The sequence below is a fragment of the Dissoconium aciculare genome, assembly GCF_010015565.1.
Source record: "Dissoconium aciculare CBS 342.82 unplaced genomic scaffold K489scaffold_6, whole genome shotgun sequence".
Lineage (NCBI taxonomy): Eukaryota > Fungi > Ascomycota > Dothideomycetes > Mycosphaerellales > Dissoconiaceae > Dissoconium > Dissoconium aciculare.
Genome location: NW_022984956.1, coordinates 326854 through 348611, shown reverse-complemented (window position 1 = coordinate 348611; position 21758 = coordinate 326854). Strand labels below are relative to the sequence as shown.

Genomic DNA, 21758 nt, shown 5'->3' with positions numbered 1-21758 from the left:
CCGCGGCGATCTACTGCGATCATCTTTTGGCAGTTGCGAAACATTACCTGAGATAACTCACGGTAGACGTACAAGGCTATCTCACTTTCTTCAACATAATGGCGAGCCCGGCGCGGTATTGTTCATCATGCCTTTTAAGCATCACATCGCCTTCAGCTCTCACACGTGCGCGACCGACCATCATCAACTCCTCTCCTGTCACATCATTTCAAGCACAAGTTCGACATGCAACCCAATCATTAAATGCTCTCAAATATAGGCGAAAGGAGGTGTCTGCCGCGAAGAAGAAGAAGGCGAAGACGACATTTGATGAGCCAGATCTGAGGGATATGCAACAATTCTCGCTCGTCGACGCAATGCGGTAAGAAAGATTTTTGATGGGAGGTGCCGCACTACATTGGAAACTGAACAACGATGTGTCTAGATACCTCCGTGCTGCTGAAGTCGGACGAGAACCTGCCTCCATGAAATACGAACTTGCTCTACGACTTAAAACAGCCAAGAACGGCGCTGTACTCCGAAACCGTCTCCGATTACCACATCCCGTGCGAACAAATCTACGGGTCGCCGTCTTTTGCGAGCCCAACAGCGATGTCGCGGCAGCCGCGCTGCGAGCGGGGGCGAGTGTCGTCGGCGATGATGCGCTTTTCGAAGACATTAAAGCTGGCAAGATTGACTTCGAAAGGGCAATATGTCACGTTGGCACCACAAGCAAACTCAACAAATCCGGAGTCGCAAAAGTTCTTGGACCTCGAGGGATGATGCCGTCAGCGCGGATGGGCACCGTGGCAACAGATGTGGCTGCGGCACTGCGGAACATGCATGGAGGAACGGAATTTCGAGAACGTACAGGTGCTGTGCGCGTAGCGATTGGGCAGTTGGGCTACTCACCGGATCAATTGTCTGACAACATCAAGGCTCTATTAGCTCTTATAAAGAAGGACATGGGTGCGCTCAGCGACCGAACGCCGAAGGAGATCCACGAGATTGTCTTGAGCAGTACGAATGGTCCGGGCTTCAGCCTGAATGGCGATTTCGGAGACCCAAAGCTGCTCGAGAGTGTCAACTGATGGCATGAACAGTCGACTGATACCCTTCTTCCTACGATGTACTTATTTATCTTTCTTTACTGGCATCAACGAACTATCTGCAGCTGTATGTATAAAATCCTCGACTGAATCGCAACCCCGGCGATATCCAAAAACTCCTCAAGGCTCTTGTTCAACAACACCACTTCTCCACGCGCCACCAGCGCCTACGCTCGAAACCATTCATTGCAGACAATCGCAATTCAACAAATTCAGATCTTGCTGTTGGCACCTGTGAACACTCCGTTGACGACCGCTGTCATCAGTTGATTTGCGATAGCTGTACCCGGTGGCAGTCTCAGTCCACCCTCCTTGTACTTGGAGCCTGCTGGCTCATCCAGTCCGCTGACACCATTGGACAAAGCCTCTCGTACTTGGTCCAAGGAAAACCACTGTGCGTCCTCCAATTCCGGATCATTGCCGAGGTTGATCTTCTCACCTTGAGGGACAGCCTGGCCGATGGCACCAATCATCAAGTTCGCAGGGTAAGGCCAAGGCTGGGTACTGTGTACGACGACTCGCCCGACCAGGACCCCAGATTCCTCATAGGTCTCTCGTCGCACTGCCTCCTCAATTGACTCAGCCGGCTCGGCGAAGCCTGCAAGGGTTGAGTACCAATGCGGTGGCCATCGGCCCTGTCGGCCGAGTAGGATATGGGTGCCTGCGTGATTTAAGATAGCCATGATCACAGTTGGATCGGTGCGAGGAAATGATAAATTTGTAACGCCTTTTCGTGTCACACAGGGCGGTCGTTCGCTAGCATTGTTGGCGACATCCTTGGATGGACATGTTCGCTTGAATCCAGCATTCACACTCATTGTCTTGTGTCCGCACCCTGCACAGTACGGGTTACGTGCATTCCAATCCAGCAATTGTCGAGCTGCAGCATAGATAGCGGCGTGTGACGGGTCAAGATCCATCATCCGGCCCTTTGAAATCTCATAGCCCTTCTCTTTCTGTGCGGCAAGCAGCGACTCGCACGCCGATCCAACGCTCTCTCGTGGCGTAACATCGACAGCGAAATAAGGCGCTCCCTTGTACAGATTCTTGCCCTCGTACTCCAGACCTCCAGTGGTGACCTTCTCGTCGAGACCTAGGAAGATCATTTGAGGAATGTACTTCTCGCTGTTGTATGCTTTGATCTGGTCCTCTTCGGGGTGCGCCCACGGGTCCTCACCGATGACAGGTTTGACGTCTTCATATTTGACAAAGTGGAGCTTTCCCTGTCCAGCCGGCGTGTTCGGTTCTACGAGCGGCTGAAGCTCATTACAGAGGAGGAACGAGGTGCTTGGATGCTTCACAGCGCGGGAGAGGAAAGTATTGTCGGCTCGCAAAAACCCGAGTCGGTTCAGTGGCGAGCCAGCGAAATAATTTGCTACCTCTTTGCCAAATCGTCTAGACAGCATTGAGTCGACTTCGGGATAGGCTGGCTCAGGAAGGTCGGGTTGCTTTTGCAAGGTAGACATTCTCTATGGTTCACAGTCTGGTGACGCAGATAAAAGCGCAGGCGGCGGTGAAATTATAGGTTGTGTAGAAAAAGACAGAAGGCAAATATGTGCTGTCTGAAAAATACCGACCGACTACATATACATCATCTTTATCGTTCACGCGTCGTATCGAACAATTCTATTGCCTAGCCTCTTCATCATTGCCTCACTCTTTGTAATCAAATCACTCTTTCCATCCATCGGGCGACATGGATCTGCGTCATGACGTGCGTAGCGCGAGTCAGCGGAACTCCAATGCGGGCTGATGCTGACTCACAATTTGATATCACAGCTATTGGCAACAGGAACAGAGCATCAATGGAAGAACACAATTCGTTTGCACTGTATTTCTACGCGGAAGAGCCTCTGGCTCATGAAACTACTCCGTCGCAATGAGTCGCTATCAGCAGCAGAGTTCAGCTATCACTTCAATCTCGACCGCAGCATACAACGAATCCTCGGACGAAGAGGACACTCTACCATACCCGGCCCCTCTACCTCGCAGTGATTTCCTCGATCCCGAATTCGACCCCTCGGCATATCTCTCCACACTGCGAAACCGGCATCAGACTCTTGAGGATCTGCGTGGCGACCTCCGCTCGCGTAGTCAACTACTGAACAAGGAGCTGGTAGATTTGATCAATGGCAATTACGAGGAATTCCTAAGCCTTGGCGAGGACCTCAAGGGCGGCGAGGAGAAGGTTGACAGCATCCGCCTCGGGGTATTGGGCTTCCAGAGAGAGATCGAAGGAGTTCGCAAGGCTGTTCAGGGTCGTTTAGGGGAAGTTGATACGTTGTTGGAGGATAAAAAAAGAGTCAGGAGGGACATCGTTCTGGGACGATCGCTGTTGGATATTGAGGCTCAAGTCACGGAGCTAGAGGAGTCTCTGGGCCTACAAGGCGATGTCGAGGACATCGGTGGCGACGACGACGACGACAATGATTTCGACGAAGAAGGCGACGATGACGAAGACGAGCCGAGCCATGTCAACGGAACTAGTAGTATAACGGTATCTTTGCGCAAGCTCCAAACACATGCCCAGAGCTTCATTGTCATCGAGCGGATGATACGGCGCGTTGGGCGTGAACACCCGTTTTTAGTTGCTCTGCAGCCCAGAATGATGGAGCTGCAGAAGACGATCCTCTTAGACCTTGCCACTGCGCTACGACAAGCCAAAGCATCAAAAACGCCCGACGTTGTTTTGACTCTCATGAGGCTATACGGCGATCTCGGTGCTGAAGCTGAAGCCGTCAAGATCTTGAAAGCTAGCTAAGAGTGTTTCAATTCTTGAAAAGCTAAAGGTTTACTGGTACGACTCATCGCTTTGCAGACCTGCGGCGATAGCTGCGCGAGTAGCTACACATCAGTCGCATTGCCATTAACAAGAGTGAATGATGGGAAGTCATGCCTGTGGATTCACTCGCATCGTCTCAATCACGGCAGACAGTGGACGGAACAAGTTGTCTGATGAAGCGGCAATTAGATAACGTCTGGACTTCACATATCTATCTACACGAACAGCCATGTCAGCTGGACTCAGTGCAATCTTGCGAACATGCGTTCGGGGCTCGTGATCGAGCAGCGCGAGCGGCTATTCGAGACATCATCATGTCGGCGACTCGGAACGAGTAGCGGCGACGCATAATGCACATCGTCGATTTTTTCACCTGCGAAATTGCTTTGCTCATCCCAAGATCATTGCATGCGCCGAGCTCCGGCACCAAAAATTGCCCGGGCTTATCAACAGCACTGCCGATCGATCAGGCGAGCGAGCGAATGAACTCAATGTGCTCACGAAAGAGTGCGGTGAGTGTGCAGGCCTTGACATTACTCCATTCACCAAATTTACTCATCGGCATCAAGGTCGTTCGGCTGTTGACGTGTGGCCAGTTCAAACAGACGCCTTTTTAACACAGACCTCGGGGTTCGCGCTTCAGAATCTGGATTTAAAGCCCGTCATTGTGAGACGACGACAATTGCAGTCCGGAAAATGTAATCGGTTCCGAATCAGCTTATGCGAAGATCATGGGACCACTTAAATACGTTACTTTGCTTTGCATGAAATAGCAGAGAAGGTTCCGGCAGGAGGCATTTTCAAGCAGGGGCTTCGCGAAGAATCCACCAGAAGCAGTGCTGCAAAACGAGTACACGAAAGCTCAGTACCTAACGAGAGACCCTACAAGGTGTACATCAGAAGTGGCAATTTGCCAGGATCTCGTTAGGAAGGAGACGGGTGCCGCGAGCGCCAGTGGTGTAGATGACGCAGGTATATGAGAGACTGATTCCTGAAACATGTGCACGGCGCTTCTCACAATGAGCTGAGCATACACTGTCAAATGCGATAATCTGTAGGATTGTATGAGCGGTTCATGAATATCGTGAGCTGTACATCAGCAGCTGAGCGTGTATGTTCCTTGTATATAACAATTTCGACCGGCGCCTCCGGCGCGTTTCCAAGCAGACAATAATTTTCCTCCAAGCAGTACTCAATCCCTTGCTGCGAGCTGAGGGCGGAATCGGCAGATGGTTTCAGGGACCAGCGACATGACTGGACAGGACGTGGCGAGGCTGTGACGTCCCAGAGATCAAACAACCGGGAATCCCCTCGGACGTCGCACAGCCGGATCTCATTCCCTTCTTATTCGCAGCAGTCGGTGATTTGCACGCGAGATGAGCGCCCTTGTACAGACACGTCCGAAGACATTCTCGTGAAGCCTGACCGATTCCGGTCTAGGAGGTTGCTATGGCGGCGTACAAACGCGCGGGCCGCCCCAGGTCGGCCGGGATCGATTGGCCTTTATAGATTGAATTCACGTCGGAGACACGCTCCAACGCGACATGCGTGCAGCTTTAGTCCTCCTCCTTCTCCACCGTCTGTGCCCCGAACGAAGTGGGAGCAATTGAGAAACCTCCAGGGCTCGAATGAGCACGACTGCTCCTCGAGAATTCCCATATATCCACTCTTCCTCTCCAAGGCTCATGAGCAACGATCTTTCTTCATCATCATCATCACCCCTTCACATAACATCTGCAAGCTGTTTCGCTTGTCTTGAGATCATCTTGTGTCATCACGCTTTACTCTCTGCCGGCGAGGAACCCGTTCTCAAAGCCCCTCTGTCACGTTGAAAAACGCGTCGCGCTCCATTTTACCGCCAAAATGACCACACACGCGCCTATGGCGAGAGTGCCCTTTGCACCGCTCGATAACCCACGTCTACAACACCTGACAAACCTGAAGAACCGTCAGAATGGTACGCTGCAATTATCATCAAGGCTAAGCATAAACGTACTGACTTCTATCAGGCTTGTCAGCTATGGACAGCAAGTCTAGCATGCTTGGAGGCAAGGCTGAGAAGTCAGCTTTCACGTTCACAACTCCGACCACCGGCAAGCGATCCTTCGAGCCCACCACGCCCAATGATTCCGATGGCGAGAACGTTGATCCAAGCATGATCAGCTCGCCGTCCAAGAAGGTCAAGACCTTCTCGTTTGACATCCCCGCGAAGCCATTCGCCTTCACCCTGAAGCCGAATGCAGCGTCTCCACGAAGCTTTGCCACACCCAAGAAGGCACTGGTCTCGTCAGTCCGTTCGCCCATGACCGCCCCCGCTGGTCGATCGCCACCACGTAAGACTATGGGCGTCTCCAAGAACCGACGTACCTCGGCGCCCTTCTCACGTGTTGACCCACCAGCCTCGATGCGCTCCACTTCAAGCCTGCCGTTCAGCCTCGATGCAGCTATCCAAGGCACTGTCACTCCTACTCCTGTTCAGAAGTCAATGCCCAAGTCCTGGCTCTTCGAGATCCATGAGGACACTCCGGATGAAGCTGTAGCTAACCTGGTCGAGCACCATACCATGTACCTCGACCTCAGCTCCGATGATGAGGACAAGGTCCGTGAGAGGACTGATAGAGGCAAAGAGAACGTCGCGCCTGAGGGGTATGATGCCACCGTTGCCTCGTCCGCTATCCACAACCACGTTCCCGGCATGGGGGCGCTTGGATCATCGTCGACTGACGCTTCCACTGTCACTTCCAAGAAGTCAAAGACCATTGTACGCAAGAAGAAGCTCGCCCTCGATGCGATGGACGACGGGGAGCGATCGCCGCTGTCTGACCTCGAGACTGAGCCCTTCTTTCCAGATGGCTTAGACTCTAGCTCTCACGTCATCGTTGATGCTCTGCCCGAGAAACCTGCATCGTCATGCTTTGCCATCAGCGAACTCTTCGCCACACCCGCGTCTGAACCTACGTCTGAGCCTGCAACTGCCCTCGGGGCAGAAGCAACCTCGTTGACTGCCGCTGACGCTGCTGTGTCGGCAGCTGACATTGCGAGCACAGCCGAGCCCGAGATTGTCGTTTTCGAGGACCCGATTGCTTGATTCGACTGCAACCGACTAACGATATGTACGGCCTACAATCTACTGCATGTACGTGATCATCTGTTTTGAATGTTTTGTGTTTTATCTGGCGTTCGTTTGTGTTGGGCTCAGGCGGCTAAAATATGTTTTGATGCCGTTGCTTGATTTGCTCGATATTCTACGCGCCGGTGTCGCGTCCTGGTCGTGTCGGGTGTGCGTTCGGGTGCACTGACTACAACCTCGGGCAATTTTTCGATCTCTGGCCTTGATTACTGTGGCGTTGGGGGAAAGGTGTTTGCTATTGGCTTTTTGTTTCGACTATTGATATCCCGCTTATTGCACTTCTTGGTATGCTAGGTTTTATATGCAACTGTCTCGAACCGATCTTCTTTCCGCGGGGCGTGCATCGAAAATGTCGTCTCTGTTTTGACTTTGTGCTCCCCAGTCTTCCTCTCACCCGTGACGATCCCGCTGGCGGATAGAATCACAAGCTAAAGCGCTGCCAGGTAATTTTGTCCGCTGTACCTACGACATCACATATGTATGCCTTTGTGTGGCTGCTGCTTTTTGCAATTTTCTTAGAATCACAGGAAGCTTCCAAGGTTATTACGATTTCCAATGTTCTTTCAAGCCCTAGCATTCGCCCTCCAGGGCTCATGACGTTTGTCGATCCTCCAAAAATAGCATTGCTGCAAGCTGGAGCTTAGCGATGGCCAGCTGACCATGGACAGTAGCATTGATCAATGGTCCATAATCTTGTCAATATTGACCCGAGTTGGCGTTCGTATGCTCTGCTGTCATGCGGGTTCATTGCAGCCGAGCATTAGCCCTGATTTACGTACTCCAACGATTACATAAAGGCGATTTCTAGCGATCCGTGGACACGACTTTACCGTCTTCGGGAATAACTTACGATTCTAACTGTGAAGCCCTCAGGGCTACATCATCATCGTGTATGCTGCGTGCTGCCACTAGCTTTGTGAGATGAACCATCGACAGCTATTCTGAATCCGCTTCGTGTCAGCATGCATCGTTGATGCAATGGCGTCGCCGAGATAAGTCTGCAGATGCTATGCTATTGCCTTCAAGGCTGAATGGATGGTGGAAGGGATGTGACAGTCACTTTGGGCTCTTGCTCCAAGGTGATTGATGTAGCTCTGGCAGGATGAAAATATATAAGTAGAGGCAATCGAACACTTCAAAACTTATCATCATATCGAACAGCGACAAGCATCAAACAAACATTCTATCAGACTGCATTTCCTGGATCAGACTCCATCATCATAACCTCCTCCTCCTCCAAACAGTTCGACGAATCCATATCTATACAGATCACAATGTTCAGCTCAGCAGTCCTCGCTTCAGCCTTCGCCATTTTGGCCGCTGCCACTCCGATCAAGCGCGACACCTACTACGGCGTCGGTGTGGAATTTCAACTCAAGTTCGCAGACGGCACACCTTACTACGAGCCGTCGCCTATTGAGATCAACCAGTTGACTCAAATCAACGCCACTGGAGTCTACCAAATCAGCCTCGACAAAACAGCCTCGAACGTCAACATCGACCAAGTCGAATGCCGAGCCTACAAGGATGCCGCCGGCGTTGTGCCCGGCAGCGCGCCTTTCACCAAGGCTAGTCCAGCTCTGCTCAGCACCACCGGTGTGACCGTTGGAAGCATCCTTTGCTATATCACCGAGAGCTCATAGAGCGTTTCTAGCGAGATCGGTTACCGAATGAACGTCGTGTGTGGATAATGGTGGGTTGGCGTTATTTCTTGCTTGTGGCGTTGGAAGATCCAGCACATATCACTTGCTCAACGAGAGACGGCTATAATCACGATTATGTAATTGATCCTTAATGAAGAAAGATCTTGATCTTCTATTGTTTTTCACCGTTGTATGCTGGGTGATAGCTGGGTAATGAGGCGAATGTATGCTTGTTCCTGCTGTGAGGTTCGGATTCGACATGCTGTGTTGAAGCTGCTCATAAAAGATTGGTTGTTCCCTCCGTCCTGGGTACCGTCCAAATACATCCACTGTCCGCGCACGTCCCACGTTCACCTCCGTCGGCTTGCGGACAACACAATCACCGAATCGATTCGACTGATCGCGTGAAAGCAAAGGGCTTTGCGGTTCTAATAATTATCAAATCTGCCAATAATTGTGCAACAGTACGGTCGCGTAACTCGATCTTCGCGTGGTTGCGCACAATCAACATTAGTCGTCGCGCGCGTCCTCAGCTGAAATACCGATACAATACAACACAGTCAGCAGCAGCCTGGGTAGATCGTCAAATCGGATACAATCTTGTCTCGTTCAAGGACGACAATGTCCGTTTGGAACCCTGAGAACGTCACTGACGTCGCGGAATCAGTCGGGATTGCATCGCTTAATCGTGACCTGGCAGAACATCTCGCTCGTGATGTCGAATATCGCATCAGCCAAGTCCTAGAGGAGGCGCTCAAATTCATGCGCCATGCCAAACGAACGACACTCACAACGCAAGACATATCACAAGCCCTTCGAACGCTTAATGTCGAGCCCCTCTACGGCTATGAGTCGACAAGGCCATTGCGATTCGGCGAGGCCTCAATTGGACCTGGACAGCCATTGTTCTACGTTGAGGATGAAGAGATGGATTTTGAGAAGCTCATAAACGCGCCTCTCCCGAAAGTACCAAGGGAGATCACGTACACTGCACACTGGCTCGCAGTTGAGGGTGTGCAGCCAAGCCTTCCGCAAAACCCAACACAAGCAGATCAACGCAGTCAAGAGCTGACTGCCAAAGGACAAAGCGCAAATCCGACACTGGCTGCAATGGGCGGGAACGACAACGTATCTGTCAAACCACTCGTCAAACATGTCCTATCCAAAGAACTACAACTCTACTTCGAGCGTATATGCTCAGCGATCATGGATGAAAACAATGATGAGTACCGGATAGCTGCTTTTACATCGTTACGGACGGATCCCGGACTGCACCAACTGGTACCATATTTCACACAATTCGTCGCGGACAAAGTAACCCACAACCTAAAGTCTCTCTTCGTCCTCACTCAAAGCATCCAGCTTCTCGACTCAATTCTGGACAATCCCAGTCTATACATTGCTCCATATGTGCCTGCGATGATACCGTCGGTCCTTACTTGCCTGGTCGGCAAACATCTCGGTTCCACAACTTCCGATGGTTCGACTGCACATTACGCTCTTCGCGACTTCGCAAGCAGCCTTCTCTCTAGTATCTCACGAAAGTATGGCCCCACATCCTCCACCTTACGGCCAAGGATAGCAAAGTCGTGTCTAAAACACTTTCTCGATTCGCATAAGCCCTTTGGTACTCATTACGGAGCAATCCTTGGTCTGACAATGATCGCTGGTGCCGAGGGCGTCCGGTCGCTCATCATTCCCAATCTTCCTGCCTATGACGCACATCTCCGCCAGGGACTCCGAGACGAGTCAAGGAGGGAGCAAGCCGAGCACGTCGTACTCGCCCTCATCCGCGCAATTGAGACCCTTGAGCAGAGCGCCGTTGTTGGGAACCAGAGCAACGGCTATCCAGAGGGCGCTGCTGCCAAAGAGCGACTTACTGAGATCCTTGGGGAGTCCATCGCTACCAAGATTGTGGAGATTAATAGGCCGTCGCTCATCGCAGCGGTCCTTGAAAAGGAATTGGTGATGTGAGAACACTTTACTTCGGTGCCGCTGTTCTACCATTCCCACTGCCTTGAGCATGGATTCTCAAAACATGAGATCGATGAAATTTTAGCGTTGGCGTACGGTTTTGGGTCTGTACAGGACTACGATTTTGATGAAAAGAAAAGTGGTTTTCTGGAGAAGTCTATATGCAAAATTATTTATGATGTACACGCTCGCCTCCAGATGATACTTCGGGAGATGAGCCCCGTGAACGTTGTCAAGAAGATTTTTGTGGAGCGCGTTGCGCTCGTGTCATCTGCACCAACATACAGGCTTTTATGGCCCCCCAGTAATGAATCTGACGGCTCCCTGTTATCCTCGCCCAATATTTTACACCATACGTCCTCATATAAGCTTACAAATTGCTCTCCCTGCTTCATTTGATCCTTGGCGTTGCACGCTTCTTCTTGCCCTTCGTACCGCTCATCAATTTCTGTTTCGCCAGCCAGCGCTGTTTCTTCGCGACCCGTTTACGCCAAGCTTTCCATCGGTCACCGGGGACAAATGGCGTCACAGACTCTGCCGTACCGACTCGTTCAGCTGTTCTTCCGATATCCCAATTCGTCTCTCGGAACTGTGTGCCGACTCGTACGATCGGGGTCTTCTTCTTCTTGACGGTGGTTTTGGTTTCCACTGGGGCCGCCGCCGCTGCTTCGGCGGCTTCGATTGCCTCTGGGTTGAGCTTTTCTAGCGCATTGGCGTGCATGCGGTGTGCGAGGAGACCGAGTCGTCGGCGTCGCACGGAACCTTCGGGCTGAGGAAGTCTGTCGCCGCGGTTGAAGACTACGCCGATGTATTTCCGCTTCGTATGTTTCTTCGGGTCGCGGTAGTATGTTACATATCCGGGAACTGCGGCGTGGATGGTATGATCACGACCCTTTCTCCTGGTAAGTACGGATGGAAACCATGGCTCAAGGACTGAACATGACTTACCATGAAGCAGTTGTCACCCGGATGCCAGACAGTACCTCGTTGCCGATAGAGAATGTTTCCTGTCACGACATATTGCCCTGCGGTCTTTTTGGCTCCTAATCGCCTTCCAGCACCGTCGGCAGCTTTGTTGGCTCGTCCTTGAGCTTGATGTGAAGCATGTCGTCGTGGAGCCGTAGCAATTGCTGGAATGGTGGTCCGTTGGGAAATTCGAAAGCTGCTCAGTGCTGATTCGAGCGCACTCAGCGCTGCATGCGAAGGCACGCGGTCGACTCGGAGGATCATGTTTGACGGATATGATGGAATCATGTGGATTGATTGATCAATTGCCCAATGACGCCGTCGCGTGATGGAGTAAAGAATGGTCGAAGATCTATGGGCCTTGGCGTTGCGGCCTCAGCACCTCCGCGTTACAACGTTTCGAGGGTCGCGGTCCCGCCGCAACTAGTGATGCTGGCAATTCGACCTCACGGGAATTTGTTCAAGCACAAGAACATACCGTAGTACGTGACTTTTTGCAGACAACTGCAATTAGGCTCTCAGGTCTCACAAAGCGATTGTTCGAACGCAGCTGTCACATCGAATGAACCCAGTATATTGCACGACCCTCCCAGCCCGAAATTGTGAGAGAACCGGGACACATCTCGAAACGAGCACCACGGAAGAGGCGCATTCGTGCGCGCAACTCCAATCATGGCGTCAGCAGTCTTCTTTCTCGATCTCAAAGGCAAAACCCTTCTGGCACGAAACTATCGCGGAGATATTCCTATGAGCGCGGCTGAGAAATTTCCCATCCTGCTGGCCGAAGCCGAAGAAGAGAGCTCCGCCGTACCGCCATGCTTCAGCGACGAAGGCATTAATTTCCTCTATATTCGACACAACAATCTCTACCTCCTGGCTTTGACAAAACGGAACAGCAATGCGGCAGAAATACTGCTCTTCTTGCACCGCATCGTAGAGGTCTTGACAGAGTACTTCAAGGAGCTAGAAGAAGAGAGCATAAGAGACAACTTCGTCGTGATCTACGAGTTGATGGACGAGATGATGGACTTCGGTTACCCCCAAACAACAGAGAGCAAGATTCTGCAGGAGTACATCACCCAAGAGAGTCACAAGCTCGATGTTGCACGACCACCAATCGCTGTCACCAATGCCGTCAGCTGGAGAAGTGAAGGTTTGCGATATCGCAAGAACGAGGTGTTTTTGGACGTCGTTGAATCTCTGAACTTGCTCGTGAGCAGCACAGGTAATGTGCTTCGGAGTGAAATTTTGGGGGCGATCAAGATGAAGTGCTATTTGTCGGGTATGCCGGAACTGCGATTAGGTCTGAACGACAAAGTCATGTTCGAGACTACTGGTCGCGCAACAAGAGGAAAAGCGGTGGAGATGGAGGACGTGAAATTCCATCAATGTGTCAGGCTATCTCGCTTTGAGAACGATCGCACTATTTCTTTCATTCCTCCAGATGGTGAATTTGAGTTGATGAGCTACCGACTCAACACTCAGGTAAAGCCACTGATCTGGGTCGAGTGCATTGTTGAGTCACATTCGGGCAGCAGAATAGAGTACATGCTCAAGGTGAGTACGGACTGCACAGCGGTGCACGTGGCTGTCACTAATTCGATGCACACCAGGCAAAAGCACAGTTCAAGCGAAGAAGTACTGCCAACAACGTAGAAATCAGCATTCCAGTACCAGACGATGCAGACTCGCCGCGTTTCCGCACGAACATCGGATCAGTCCACTACGCCCCAGAGACTTCCTCCATTGTATGGAAGATTAAACAATTTGGCGGTGGCAAGGAATTCCTCATGCGGGCTGAATTAGGCCTGCCCAGCGTCAAAGGCGATGAGGAGCGTGGAGGTGGCATGATGGGAGGCTTTGGAGGCAGCATGGGTGGCGTCGGAGGGACTGGTAAGGCAAAACGACCAATCGGGGTCAAATTTGAAATTCCATATTTCACGACCAGTGGTATTCAAGTGCGGTACCTCAAGATCATCGAGCCCAAGGTATGTCTGTTTCCGCGCAGAAAGCGAATCGCACACGGACCACTGCTGACTGAAGCAACACCAGCTCCAATATCCTTCGCTACCGTGGGTGCGGTACATCACACAAAGCGGCGACATTGCAGTCCGTTTGCCAGATGTGCAATAAATTACTTGATGCCGTTGCAATCTGGCGTGATGTAGACTTACGACGAATGAAAAACGGACTCATGAAGACGCTCGCTTCGGCGGACGTAATTCTTTTTCTCGAGTACTAATGCGTGCGCTCATCATTTTCGATCGCCCAACCAAGCTTAGCCTCGTCAAAGGTTCGTACGGAAGTGACATGACATCTAGGAATAACCTCCGACGAATGATCCTTTCCGGTCGGTGCGTCGAAGAAACTCGCTCTCGGGTTGTGGGCGATGACTTGCAACCTCGTTTCCTCAATTCCAAATGCAAGGCGTCATCCATAGCGTGGAACCGGAAATGGCCACTTTCCGAGCTGTTTCATCACTCTCTATCTGAACACCGACGTCCTTCAGTGGCATCAAAGTCAGGCTTCCGTTAATCTCCGTGGCTGTCCGACCGCAACACATACCCCATGAATGGTGGTCAGAATCACTCCGAAGAGAACAATTCGATCATGCCAAACACAAGAGAGAAATGTGCTACGTGGAGCAAGAAGCATCAGCGGCAAAGGTCTCCTCACGCCTGTTGAACATTTTGACCTTCTGACTATTGGGATCACTGAGATTCGTTTCCTCGATTCATATGCTTTCATTGTGTTCATTCGGGATAAGAGTTCTTCTCAGGTTCGCTTGCAAACGGCATAGTTCAAATTTCAAGGACACGGCCCATCATGACTGCGGCGTGACAACGTCTTGTCTTCGGGCAATGATACCTCGCGAAGGTAAACATGAATTCCGCAAGCCACGCATCGAGGTATCGTGCTTCTTGCCTTTGCAGAACCTGCAAAAGAACCTTTCGTCATGGGTGATCATGGGGAAGGACATCGCTCGCATACTTAACTCTCCGATTGGCGATGCTGGTACAGAGCTGTCAAGCCCTTGTTTGCGCGTCGACATCGCAAGTCTTGGCGAATCAAGTCAGCACTCGACTAGCACAGAGTCATCACCAGCGACTTTGTCGAATATTGTGGAGCCTCATCTTGCGCGGTCTGCTTGAACCAAAGTATTTCCATCTGGCCGCATGCTATCAGCCGCTTCCTCCACGAACGTTACACTTACATACATCCCAAAGCTTAGTGGCCAGTCAGCTACTACCTACCTACACATAAGAGAAATCAACGCGCTTGGCGGCTCTCAACGTCTCAGAGAACAGGACGATCTCCCTGGTTAAGCGGTTAAACGACAAGGCACAGGTGTTTCCTCTCACAGTGATGATCTCTCTCATCAACGCGCGGTCCCGTCCCTACAGATCACCCACCATTAATAACAAAATGCAACGGTCCGTATCAGAGCCGGACGGCCGCATCGCTATCACTGGGGACACAATATCGAAGGCACAGTTCACCGGATCTACGGTCCAATGGATGGTGATGTGCGGAGGGGAGAACACCATCATAGTGAGCCTACTATTCACTTCCTGACCGGAGATGTTTCCCAGAATGGCGCCGGGCATATTCAATAGTGCCGGACGCTGAAGCCTTGACATCGAAAGTGATTAGACGGTGTGATATCGGCATGATCAGCCAATTCCATCGCTAGTTGTTGGCCGTCCGAGTTCGGTCTTCATACGCAGTGTCAAGTGTGCGCAAAGGATAAGCATGTTGATTCCGACATTCAGCCGCATCAGATGACAACGTCAGGACACGATTATTTGCAAGTTCATCGCTGGATCGCTCCAGATTTAGCAGACCCTGGCCGAATGAGTTGCTCGGCTTAACACATGACGAAAATTCATGCATCTTCGTCCATGGTATGCACAGCATAGGTTTCAAAAACTCCATTCTGCATCAATGATCGGAGGACAGTGTCGCAGAAGATCCGAGCGGCAAAGAGCATTTTCTGGAGACACAAGCGTATCACTCCACAACAGGTGGCGAGCCGTGATGCCGTGCGACCTCGCCCAAATTCTCGTGCAAGGCTGAGTGTATCAACCAGTACACAGGCGACCATATAAGCATCAAGTTGGGGATGTCACAACGCGGCTACCCTTATCCGTGTATCGAAGAGAAGTCCACTCGCCGAGTCCGCGTAGGAATGCTCTCGATCTCAACTTTGAATATAAGCTGTTGTTGCCTGTATTTTGGGGGAAGAGGCAAATGCTTAGGAGTCTACAAGGCAATGACATTCAACGACATGTCTGTTGGCATCAACAGCAAGTTCTGTGTTGAACTTAATTTTACCACGCATACTTGAACTCTCCTCTTCAAAATACTCTGACCGATCAGTCAGGCACCCTTTCTCCAAACATTCCTCAGACCACGAAGCTAGACGTCAAACCCATCTGTCAAAAGCTTCATATCTAGCCGGCAATGGAGCCTCTCGTTGATGGCCTGCCTGCAAATACTCCTGGAATTGTTCATCGCAAACATCAGTCATGCGACTCCTTCGACAGCAGTGTGTACAGTAGCCAAGCCAGCAGCTGCACAAGCTCATCAAGCAAGAAGGTCCACTTCGAACCACAAGCAGAATGGGCCTACACAAGCGACCGACCATCACATACTTCACACTCTCCATCACACATGTCTGCTCAACGGCGCTCGCCCTTCTGGAAGCTCGTCGGATCACAGGATAGATCCAATGAAACCGACATCGAATCTCAGACCGACAAAAAGCCGAGGAAACTGCAACGACGCAGAGACTCATCCACACCACCGCAGCCTCCACGCCGCAGAGACTCCTGCTCACAGCTTGCTGAGCAATACCCAGGTCTCCCACCCGGCACGTCTATCGTTCGACAAGGATCGCACTTCTACATCGTCAAGCAACCGCTACGAGAAACCCCTGGGAGACGACTCGCAAAATCTAGCCTGCGCACAGTACCAACTGTGCAGTCCCCCCTATTCTCCGACACCGTCACGCAAAGCAGGAAGGGCGCATGGGATGACCTGCTCCCCTGACGGATATGGCTGGGAACACTCACTTCATGACAAGAGATAGGGATGTTGTTGCTGGCGAGGCCATGATGGCGCTTACGGTTGATTGTACTTGCACGAACGTTGTTGATTGGTTTTTATCTACATTTCTTCTGACAATGTGCAACGCGTGGGCAGACACGTTGGATCGTTATCACTTTCGCAGCTTCCAAAAGCTTCATGCCGTCTGCAATAATGCTTGGTATTGTCTCAGTCTTGATCACGATGTCTCTTCGTGTCCTGTTGTCGTATTCAACTCTTCTACATGATCACTTCGTGACTTCTTGGACCACTGTTCCGTAGCCCGGAACTTCTCCCAGCATCACCGTAAACAATGTTACACATGCTCATGACGTGGGAGGCGCCGACAATAGAGTGTGGCTTGCGGCGACAGGTCCTACTGTCGAACAGATGTTGCGAAATCTAGAGAAGGATGTAACCTGTCATGACGAGCCTCCACCATTCCATTCAACCACCTCACTAGTCAGTGCCATCCATCCAGGTCGCTCATGCTCTCACATGTGAAGATTAACACACTTTCTCTCTCGCCCGACGAAGGCCCTTGGATGCGATCACGATGTATCCACACATCCACAACTTGGCCTTGGGAATATGCAATGGAACATTCCGTTTTGCAACCACAACTTGGTTTCTGGTCTCAGCATGCGTGGGAGAAGCTTCCTTTGGGACTACGATGTGATCTTGAGCAGAAGCACCAGCAAGGTTCCCAACTGGGAAAACAAGGGAGAGACTCCCACGTCTTCGAACAACGTGCCGCATTGTCATGGCTCACAGGCGACGACCCTGCAGTACCCGCGCTTGCACCTCGGTGAAATTCATATAACGTTGGGAAAGTGTAACAGCAATACCTTCGAGTGGAGTGTAGACTTTCTGCGAATCTTGTCACAATCGCGCAGCTGCCTCACATGACCATGCATGATAAGACGGCGTGGAGGTCCCTGGTGAGGATCAACTTCATGCAAGATAGCGGCGCGTTGGTACCTGAATATCACGCAGCCCTCGACTCGAAGAGGCAGGACGAGACGAAAAAGGTACAGTCCCTCGCTGTCAATCTGCTTGCCGACCCGCTTACCGAGTATTAGACGGCCGTGGTCGGCAAATCACTGTTTACTGCTATTCGTCTGCTGAAGTGGATCATGGACCGCGATAGCTTGACTTCACGTCTCGTCCGTGAGGCAGGTTCGGATAAACTTCGATACGCTGTCCATCGGGATGCGGTGCGGGACTGTCACCAGGATTAGCACGTGGAATTATCGATGGATCTCAACGGGCGTGAACGACAGAACGCATCGACATCGAAAAGCTTGTGAGCGGAAACCTAGACCGATCCAGCGATGCATCGAGAAAAAGGGTTGGGAACAAGCTATGCCCACGCCTGATGATAAGCGTTCAGCAGATCAAGGTTCAGAGAGAAAGGAGCGTTTTGCCGGACCGCGAGATTTTTGCGTCTGGCTCGGGCCTATCACAAAAATCCAGGCCCTTGTAAAGTTCAGCGCATGCTTTTTCTCGGTCATCAATGCTGCAGCTTGACGGTCTCACGTCAAAGAAACCTTGTCATAGCTTGGCCGAGTGCTAGTCGAGGAAGATGGGTGCGGCTGCAACGTCACAGCTGATTGCATGTTCAGCTTCTCGGCCAAACCCCGAATAGGTTTCCTGCGAGGCTCACGACAAGCGGCACAATTGTCTTTCCATCCGTCGCAAAGCTATCTCGAGTCGGACACGAAGCGATGAAGGATGTGGCGCATTCGATCTCCTGCAAGCGCGACGCCGCAAAGGCAAGTGGTGCAGCGGAGATCAAGCCTCAATGGCGCTTTTGCCCCCTCCATCTCCCTTAGTAGAAGATCAGGCCTGCATTGCTTATCATCGGCAATTGAGTCGGAAAAGCGGCCAGGCGAAATAGGAAAGTGGAATGGAACGTGGCGTTCGGTGGCAGTGGTTGGATCCGAACCTTGATTTTCGCCTGCTGCATGCAAAGGAGCAACAAAGCAAATTTCCAACAACGGGCGGCGCATATTGGGCGGCGGTGATGCTGCTGCTGTTGCTGCTGGTGGGTTGTTGGCGGGCGAAGGACACAGCGGAGATGATGCGGTGGAGGACCACTCACTGTCCTCTCTGCAGCACCGTTCGGCGCCTCAACGCTGCCGTCGCTCTCCGTGATGTTGGGGCGGTCGGCGATCTACAGGGTATCAGGCAGAGCGAAATTCGCAGCTCAACGCCTCTAATTTCTTCATGTTTGATGATGTCGTCGCTAATTCGGACTAGAATTTGCTCTCTTTGCGCACAGACTGACGGTGGGCCCGGGATTCACGTGGTTCGGACTGTCCATCGTCCATCGGTTGGCATCACTCTAATCGTGCCTTTGGAAATGATTGCGACAACGGGCGCCCACTTGGGATCCCCTTTCGCGTATCCTTTCACATTGCACTCTCCGTTTGGCGGGTAGGTAGCCGCAATATTTGACATGCATAGATAATCGGTTTGATGGGTGATGAGCAGCGATATGAACAACCGACAGAGGCTATCCCGGGACTTTCCGCATACAATTTACTTCTGGCGAGATAATGATTGACAGCCGCCGGAGGATTTCCCAACGCGGCACAGTCCTGACGTCCCACGCTAAGTTGAAAGAGGGAAATCCTGCACACACACCCTCTCTCGATTTGGAACAACATGGGGGTTCGATGATTCGATGATCGTCGCAGACTGTCCACTCGTCACTGCAGCAGCATGCAGGAACACGATGGCTCGTAAGCGAATCGGCATTTGTGAAGACCCTCCAACGAAAAGTGACGATGGTGATGATGCTTTTCTTTTTGGGAGACGGCAGGTATTGTTCCAAGCTACGTGCTCTAGCTTGTGCTATAATCTGCAGTCCTCACTCTCTCTCGCCGTGCCAACGCAACAGCCTACGAGCATCTCAACTCTTCGAGTCCCCTTCGCATGTGCGCTGTAAACTCGGCGATCCCCATGCTCTGCGGGTCGAGTTCAACACGTGGGTGCTGTACTGTTTTCCCCTGCCTGCTGCTCTGCCCACCAATGTAGATCTTTAAGCTTTCTCCCGCTCTCCGTCCATGCATCCCGATGCAATGATCCCATGCGACCCAGCTGTGGGTCGAACTTTAATGAAAATAAGCAGAAGATTTTAAGAAGGTGAAATTGAAGTAAATCGATGAGGAAAATAGCTGACGAAGCCGGGTTATCGTAAAGATCCAATAGCTGGATAGGTTCGGAATAAAAATGGTGACAATAAAAAATGGTGCGAATGAGTGCTCGATGAGACGAATAGAGAAGTCGTGAAAGAATTAAGAAACGCGCACGCTATCGTGATAGGACCACCGGGGTCTCTGCGACGACGCTCCGTCCGCTCTTTTCATCGTAGTAGATGGGGTTGAACTTGACTGGTTTTGATGTCTTGATGGGCGCTTCTTTGAACTGCTCGGGTACGCCGTTGGACTCTTCAGGGCCCTGGATGATGAACTTGAACCACTTCCACATTGACGGTTGGGCTGCAGCCATGAAGAGGAACCAGAAGTAGAGCTCCATGGTCGTGACGAATGCGAGTGGGCCACCCTTGTAAGGCCTCTTAAGCATCTCAACAAGGTCGACCCATCGCTGCATCATCCATGTTGTGGGACGGGCTTGTTGGTCGACGAGGAAGGCAACGAGGAAACGAGCGTAAACACCAATGTGGCCACCGCCAATGCTACCGATACCATCGAGCCATGTGCAGTTGATGGCAGCGATGGAGGCGTCTTCGGTAGGGAATGCTTGGAGGTACCAGTTGGGTGACTTGTACTTGCTGCTGCGGACGTTCTGAGGAAGGAAGTTGAGTTGAGGACGCTTGAAGCCGGTAGCCATGATGACGACTTGACCCTTCTCGATAGTGGTCTCGCCCTCGCCGCCGGGTGCGACACCTCGCTTGCGGCGAGTGAATTTGACACCGTCTTCTGTGAGATGCTGGACATCACCTCGAACCCAGCTGCATCGACCCTTCCTCTAAAGAGACTGTTAGTCAATCGTGAACACAACAGTTCGGCGAAGTAAGACAACTTACGATGAGGTCGAAGACGCGGCTGTTGCAGATAGGAGTGCCGGAGTAGATCCCACCCTTCTCGGAGTTGACCGGAGGAGCCATCTCGCTCAGCTCCTTGTAGAAGAATAGTCGGAGAAGGAATTCGATGATCCAGGCGAGGATGCCCCATCGGTCGCCGACAGTCGCAGCGAGGGCGGCATTCAGGGTCGCGTGTCTCGGGAGGAACCATTTCTCAGACTGAGACATGTGTCAGCTATTAAGATCTTGCAAAGTGAAACTAGGCACGTCATGCTTACCCTTGCCAGAACAGTGGTCTGTAACGCGCCATTATCGACTGCGAATTCGAGAGCCTCGACGGCACTGGCGCCTCCGCCAATGACCAAGACATTCTTGCCGCGAACGTCGGACTTCGCCAATTGCGAAGAGTGCAGGATCTTGCCCTTGAAGTGTTGTTGACCGAGCATTCCGGGGTTGTACATCTCACCACAGGTACCGACGGCAGCGACGAGGCCGTCGAATCCACCGAATGAGTGGTCGTTCACATACCACTTGCCGTCCTCCTTGTAAGTGTTCTCGACACGGCAATTGAATGTGGATCGCTTGGCGAGGTCGTAGTTGTCCCAGAGCTTCTTCACCTGGCCGATGATCTCTTGTCGGTTGGGGTAAAGGCTGTTCCACTCGACGGCCGGGTGGAACTTGTAGAAGGATGAAGGGACCTGGAGGCTCGAAGTTTCATTGACTGTTGACCAGACTCCACCGATGTGATCTTCGGATCCAGCCTCGAAGATGTGGCAGTCGTAGCCAGCATCGATGATGTGACATGCTGTCGCAACGCCGGTGATACCAGCACCGATAATGGCCACTCGCGGTCGGATTGGCCTTGAAGGGTAAGGTTGAGGAGCTTCTTGCTTTTCGGTAAGGTCCAAGAGGGTAGAGAAGGAGAGTTGACGTGTGAAGAGAGGGTATTTGAACGAGTACATGGCAACCATAGACATCCTGGCAGTTGGTTCGTTTTGGCCGACGCCCAAATGCTTAGAGCTGGTGTTGGGTGACT

General features: G+C 51.7%; 10 protein-coding genes across 10 annotated transcripts; 7 read left to right on the top strand and 3 right to left on the bottom strand.

The window, feature by feature from the left end:
* Positions 1-98: 98 nt before the first annotated feature.
* K489DRAFT_388623 (ribosomal protein L1) lies at positions 99-1070 on the top strand (the record flags this gene model as incomplete). Its single annotated transcript, XM_033606426.1, has 3 exons — positions 99-165; positions 214-361; positions 425-1070. 3 exons carry the CDS (start codon positions 99-101, stop codon positions 1068-1070), a joined length of 861 nt encoding a protein of 286 aa, XP_033459720.1.
* Positions 953-2733, bottom strand: K489DRAFT_380051 (uncharacterized protein). Its single transcript, XM_033604799.1, has one exon. It carries the CDS (start codon positions 2552-2554, stop codon positions 1301-1303), a length of 1254 nt encoding a protein of 417 aa, XP_033459719.1. The 5' UTR covers positions 2555-2733; the 3' UTR covers positions 953-1300.
* On the top strand, positions 2729-4035 carry K489DRAFT_213879 (uncharacterized protein). The gene is made up of 2 exons (XM_033599677.1): positions 2729-2802; positions 2868-4035. The coding sequence occupies exon 2, from the start codon at positions 2968-2970 to the stop codon at positions 3847-3849; it is 882 nt and encodes a 293-aa protein (XP_033459718.1). The 5' UTR covers positions 2729-2802; positions 2868-2967; the 3' UTR covers positions 3850-4035.
* A 1698-nt stretch (positions 4036-5733) lies between these two features.
* K489DRAFT_409815 (uncharacterized protein) lies at positions 5734-6958 on the top strand (the record flags this gene model as incomplete). Its single annotated transcript, XM_033607631.1, has 2 exons — positions 5734-5827; positions 5880-6958. The coding sequence occupies 2 exons, from the start codon at positions 5734-5736 to the stop codon at positions 6956-6958; spliced, it is 1173 nt and encodes a 390-aa protein (XP_033459717.1).
* Positions 6959-7887: 929 nt separating this feature from the next.
* On the top strand, positions 7888-8834 carry K489DRAFT_380047 (uncharacterized protein). Its single transcript, XM_033604798.1, has one exon. The coding sequence runs from the start codon at positions 8275-8277 to the stop codon at positions 8641-8643; it is 369 nt and encodes a 122-aa protein (XP_033459716.1). The 5' UTR covers positions 7888-8274; the 3' UTR covers positions 8644-8834.
* A 430-nt stretch (positions 8835-9264) lies between these two features.
* On the top strand, positions 9265-10617 carry K489DRAFT_319431 (DUF1546-domain-containing protein; the record flags this gene model as incomplete). The annotated part of the gene is made up of 1 exon (XM_033601385.1): positions 9265-10617. One exon carries the CDS (start codon positions 9265-9267, stop codon positions 10615-10617), a length of 1353 nt encoding a protein of 450 aa, XP_033459715.1.
* A 127-nt stretch (positions 10618-10744) lies between these two features.
* On the bottom strand, positions 10745-11909 carry K489DRAFT_380045 (uncharacterized protein). The gene is made up of 2 exons (XM_033604797.1): positions 11566-11909; positions 10745-11509 (listed from the first exon to the last, which is right to left on the bottom strand). The coding sequence occupies exons 1-2, from the start codon at positions 11845-11847 to the stop codon at positions 11009-11011; spliced, it is 783 nt and encodes a 260-aa protein (XP_033459714.1). The 5' UTR covers positions 11848-11909; the 3' UTR covers positions 10745-11008.
* A 346-nt stretch (positions 11910-12255) lies between these two features.
* Positions 12256-13716, top strand: K489DRAFT_319872 (clathrin assembly protein; the record flags this gene model as incomplete). Its single annotated transcript, XM_033601414.1, has 3 exons — positions 12256-13140; positions 13197-13571; positions 13636-13716. The coding sequence occupies 3 exons, from the start codon at positions 12256-12258 to the stop codon at positions 13714-13716; spliced, it is 1341 nt and encodes a 446-aa protein (XP_033459713.1).
* Positions 13717-15963: 2247 nt separating this feature from the next.
* K489DRAFT_213745 (uncharacterized protein) lies at positions 15964-16917 on the top strand. Its single transcript, XM_033599675.1, has one exon. The coding sequence runs from the start codon at positions 16064-16066 to the stop codon at positions 16673-16675; it is 612 nt and encodes a 203-aa protein (XP_033459712.1). The 5' UTR covers positions 15964-16063; the 3' UTR covers positions 16676-16917.
* A 3072-nt stretch (positions 16918-19989) lies between these two features.
* Positions 19990-21684, bottom strand: K489DRAFT_319568 (dimethylaniline monooxygenase (N-oxide forming); the record flags this gene model as incomplete). Its single annotated transcript, XM_033601397.1, has 3 exons — positions 19990-20667; positions 20726-20941; positions 21001-21684. The coding sequence occupies 3 exons, from the start codon at positions 21682-21684 to the stop codon at positions 19990-19992; spliced, it is 1578 nt and encodes a 525-aa protein (XP_033459711.1).
* Positions 21685-21758: the final 74 nt, after the last annotated feature.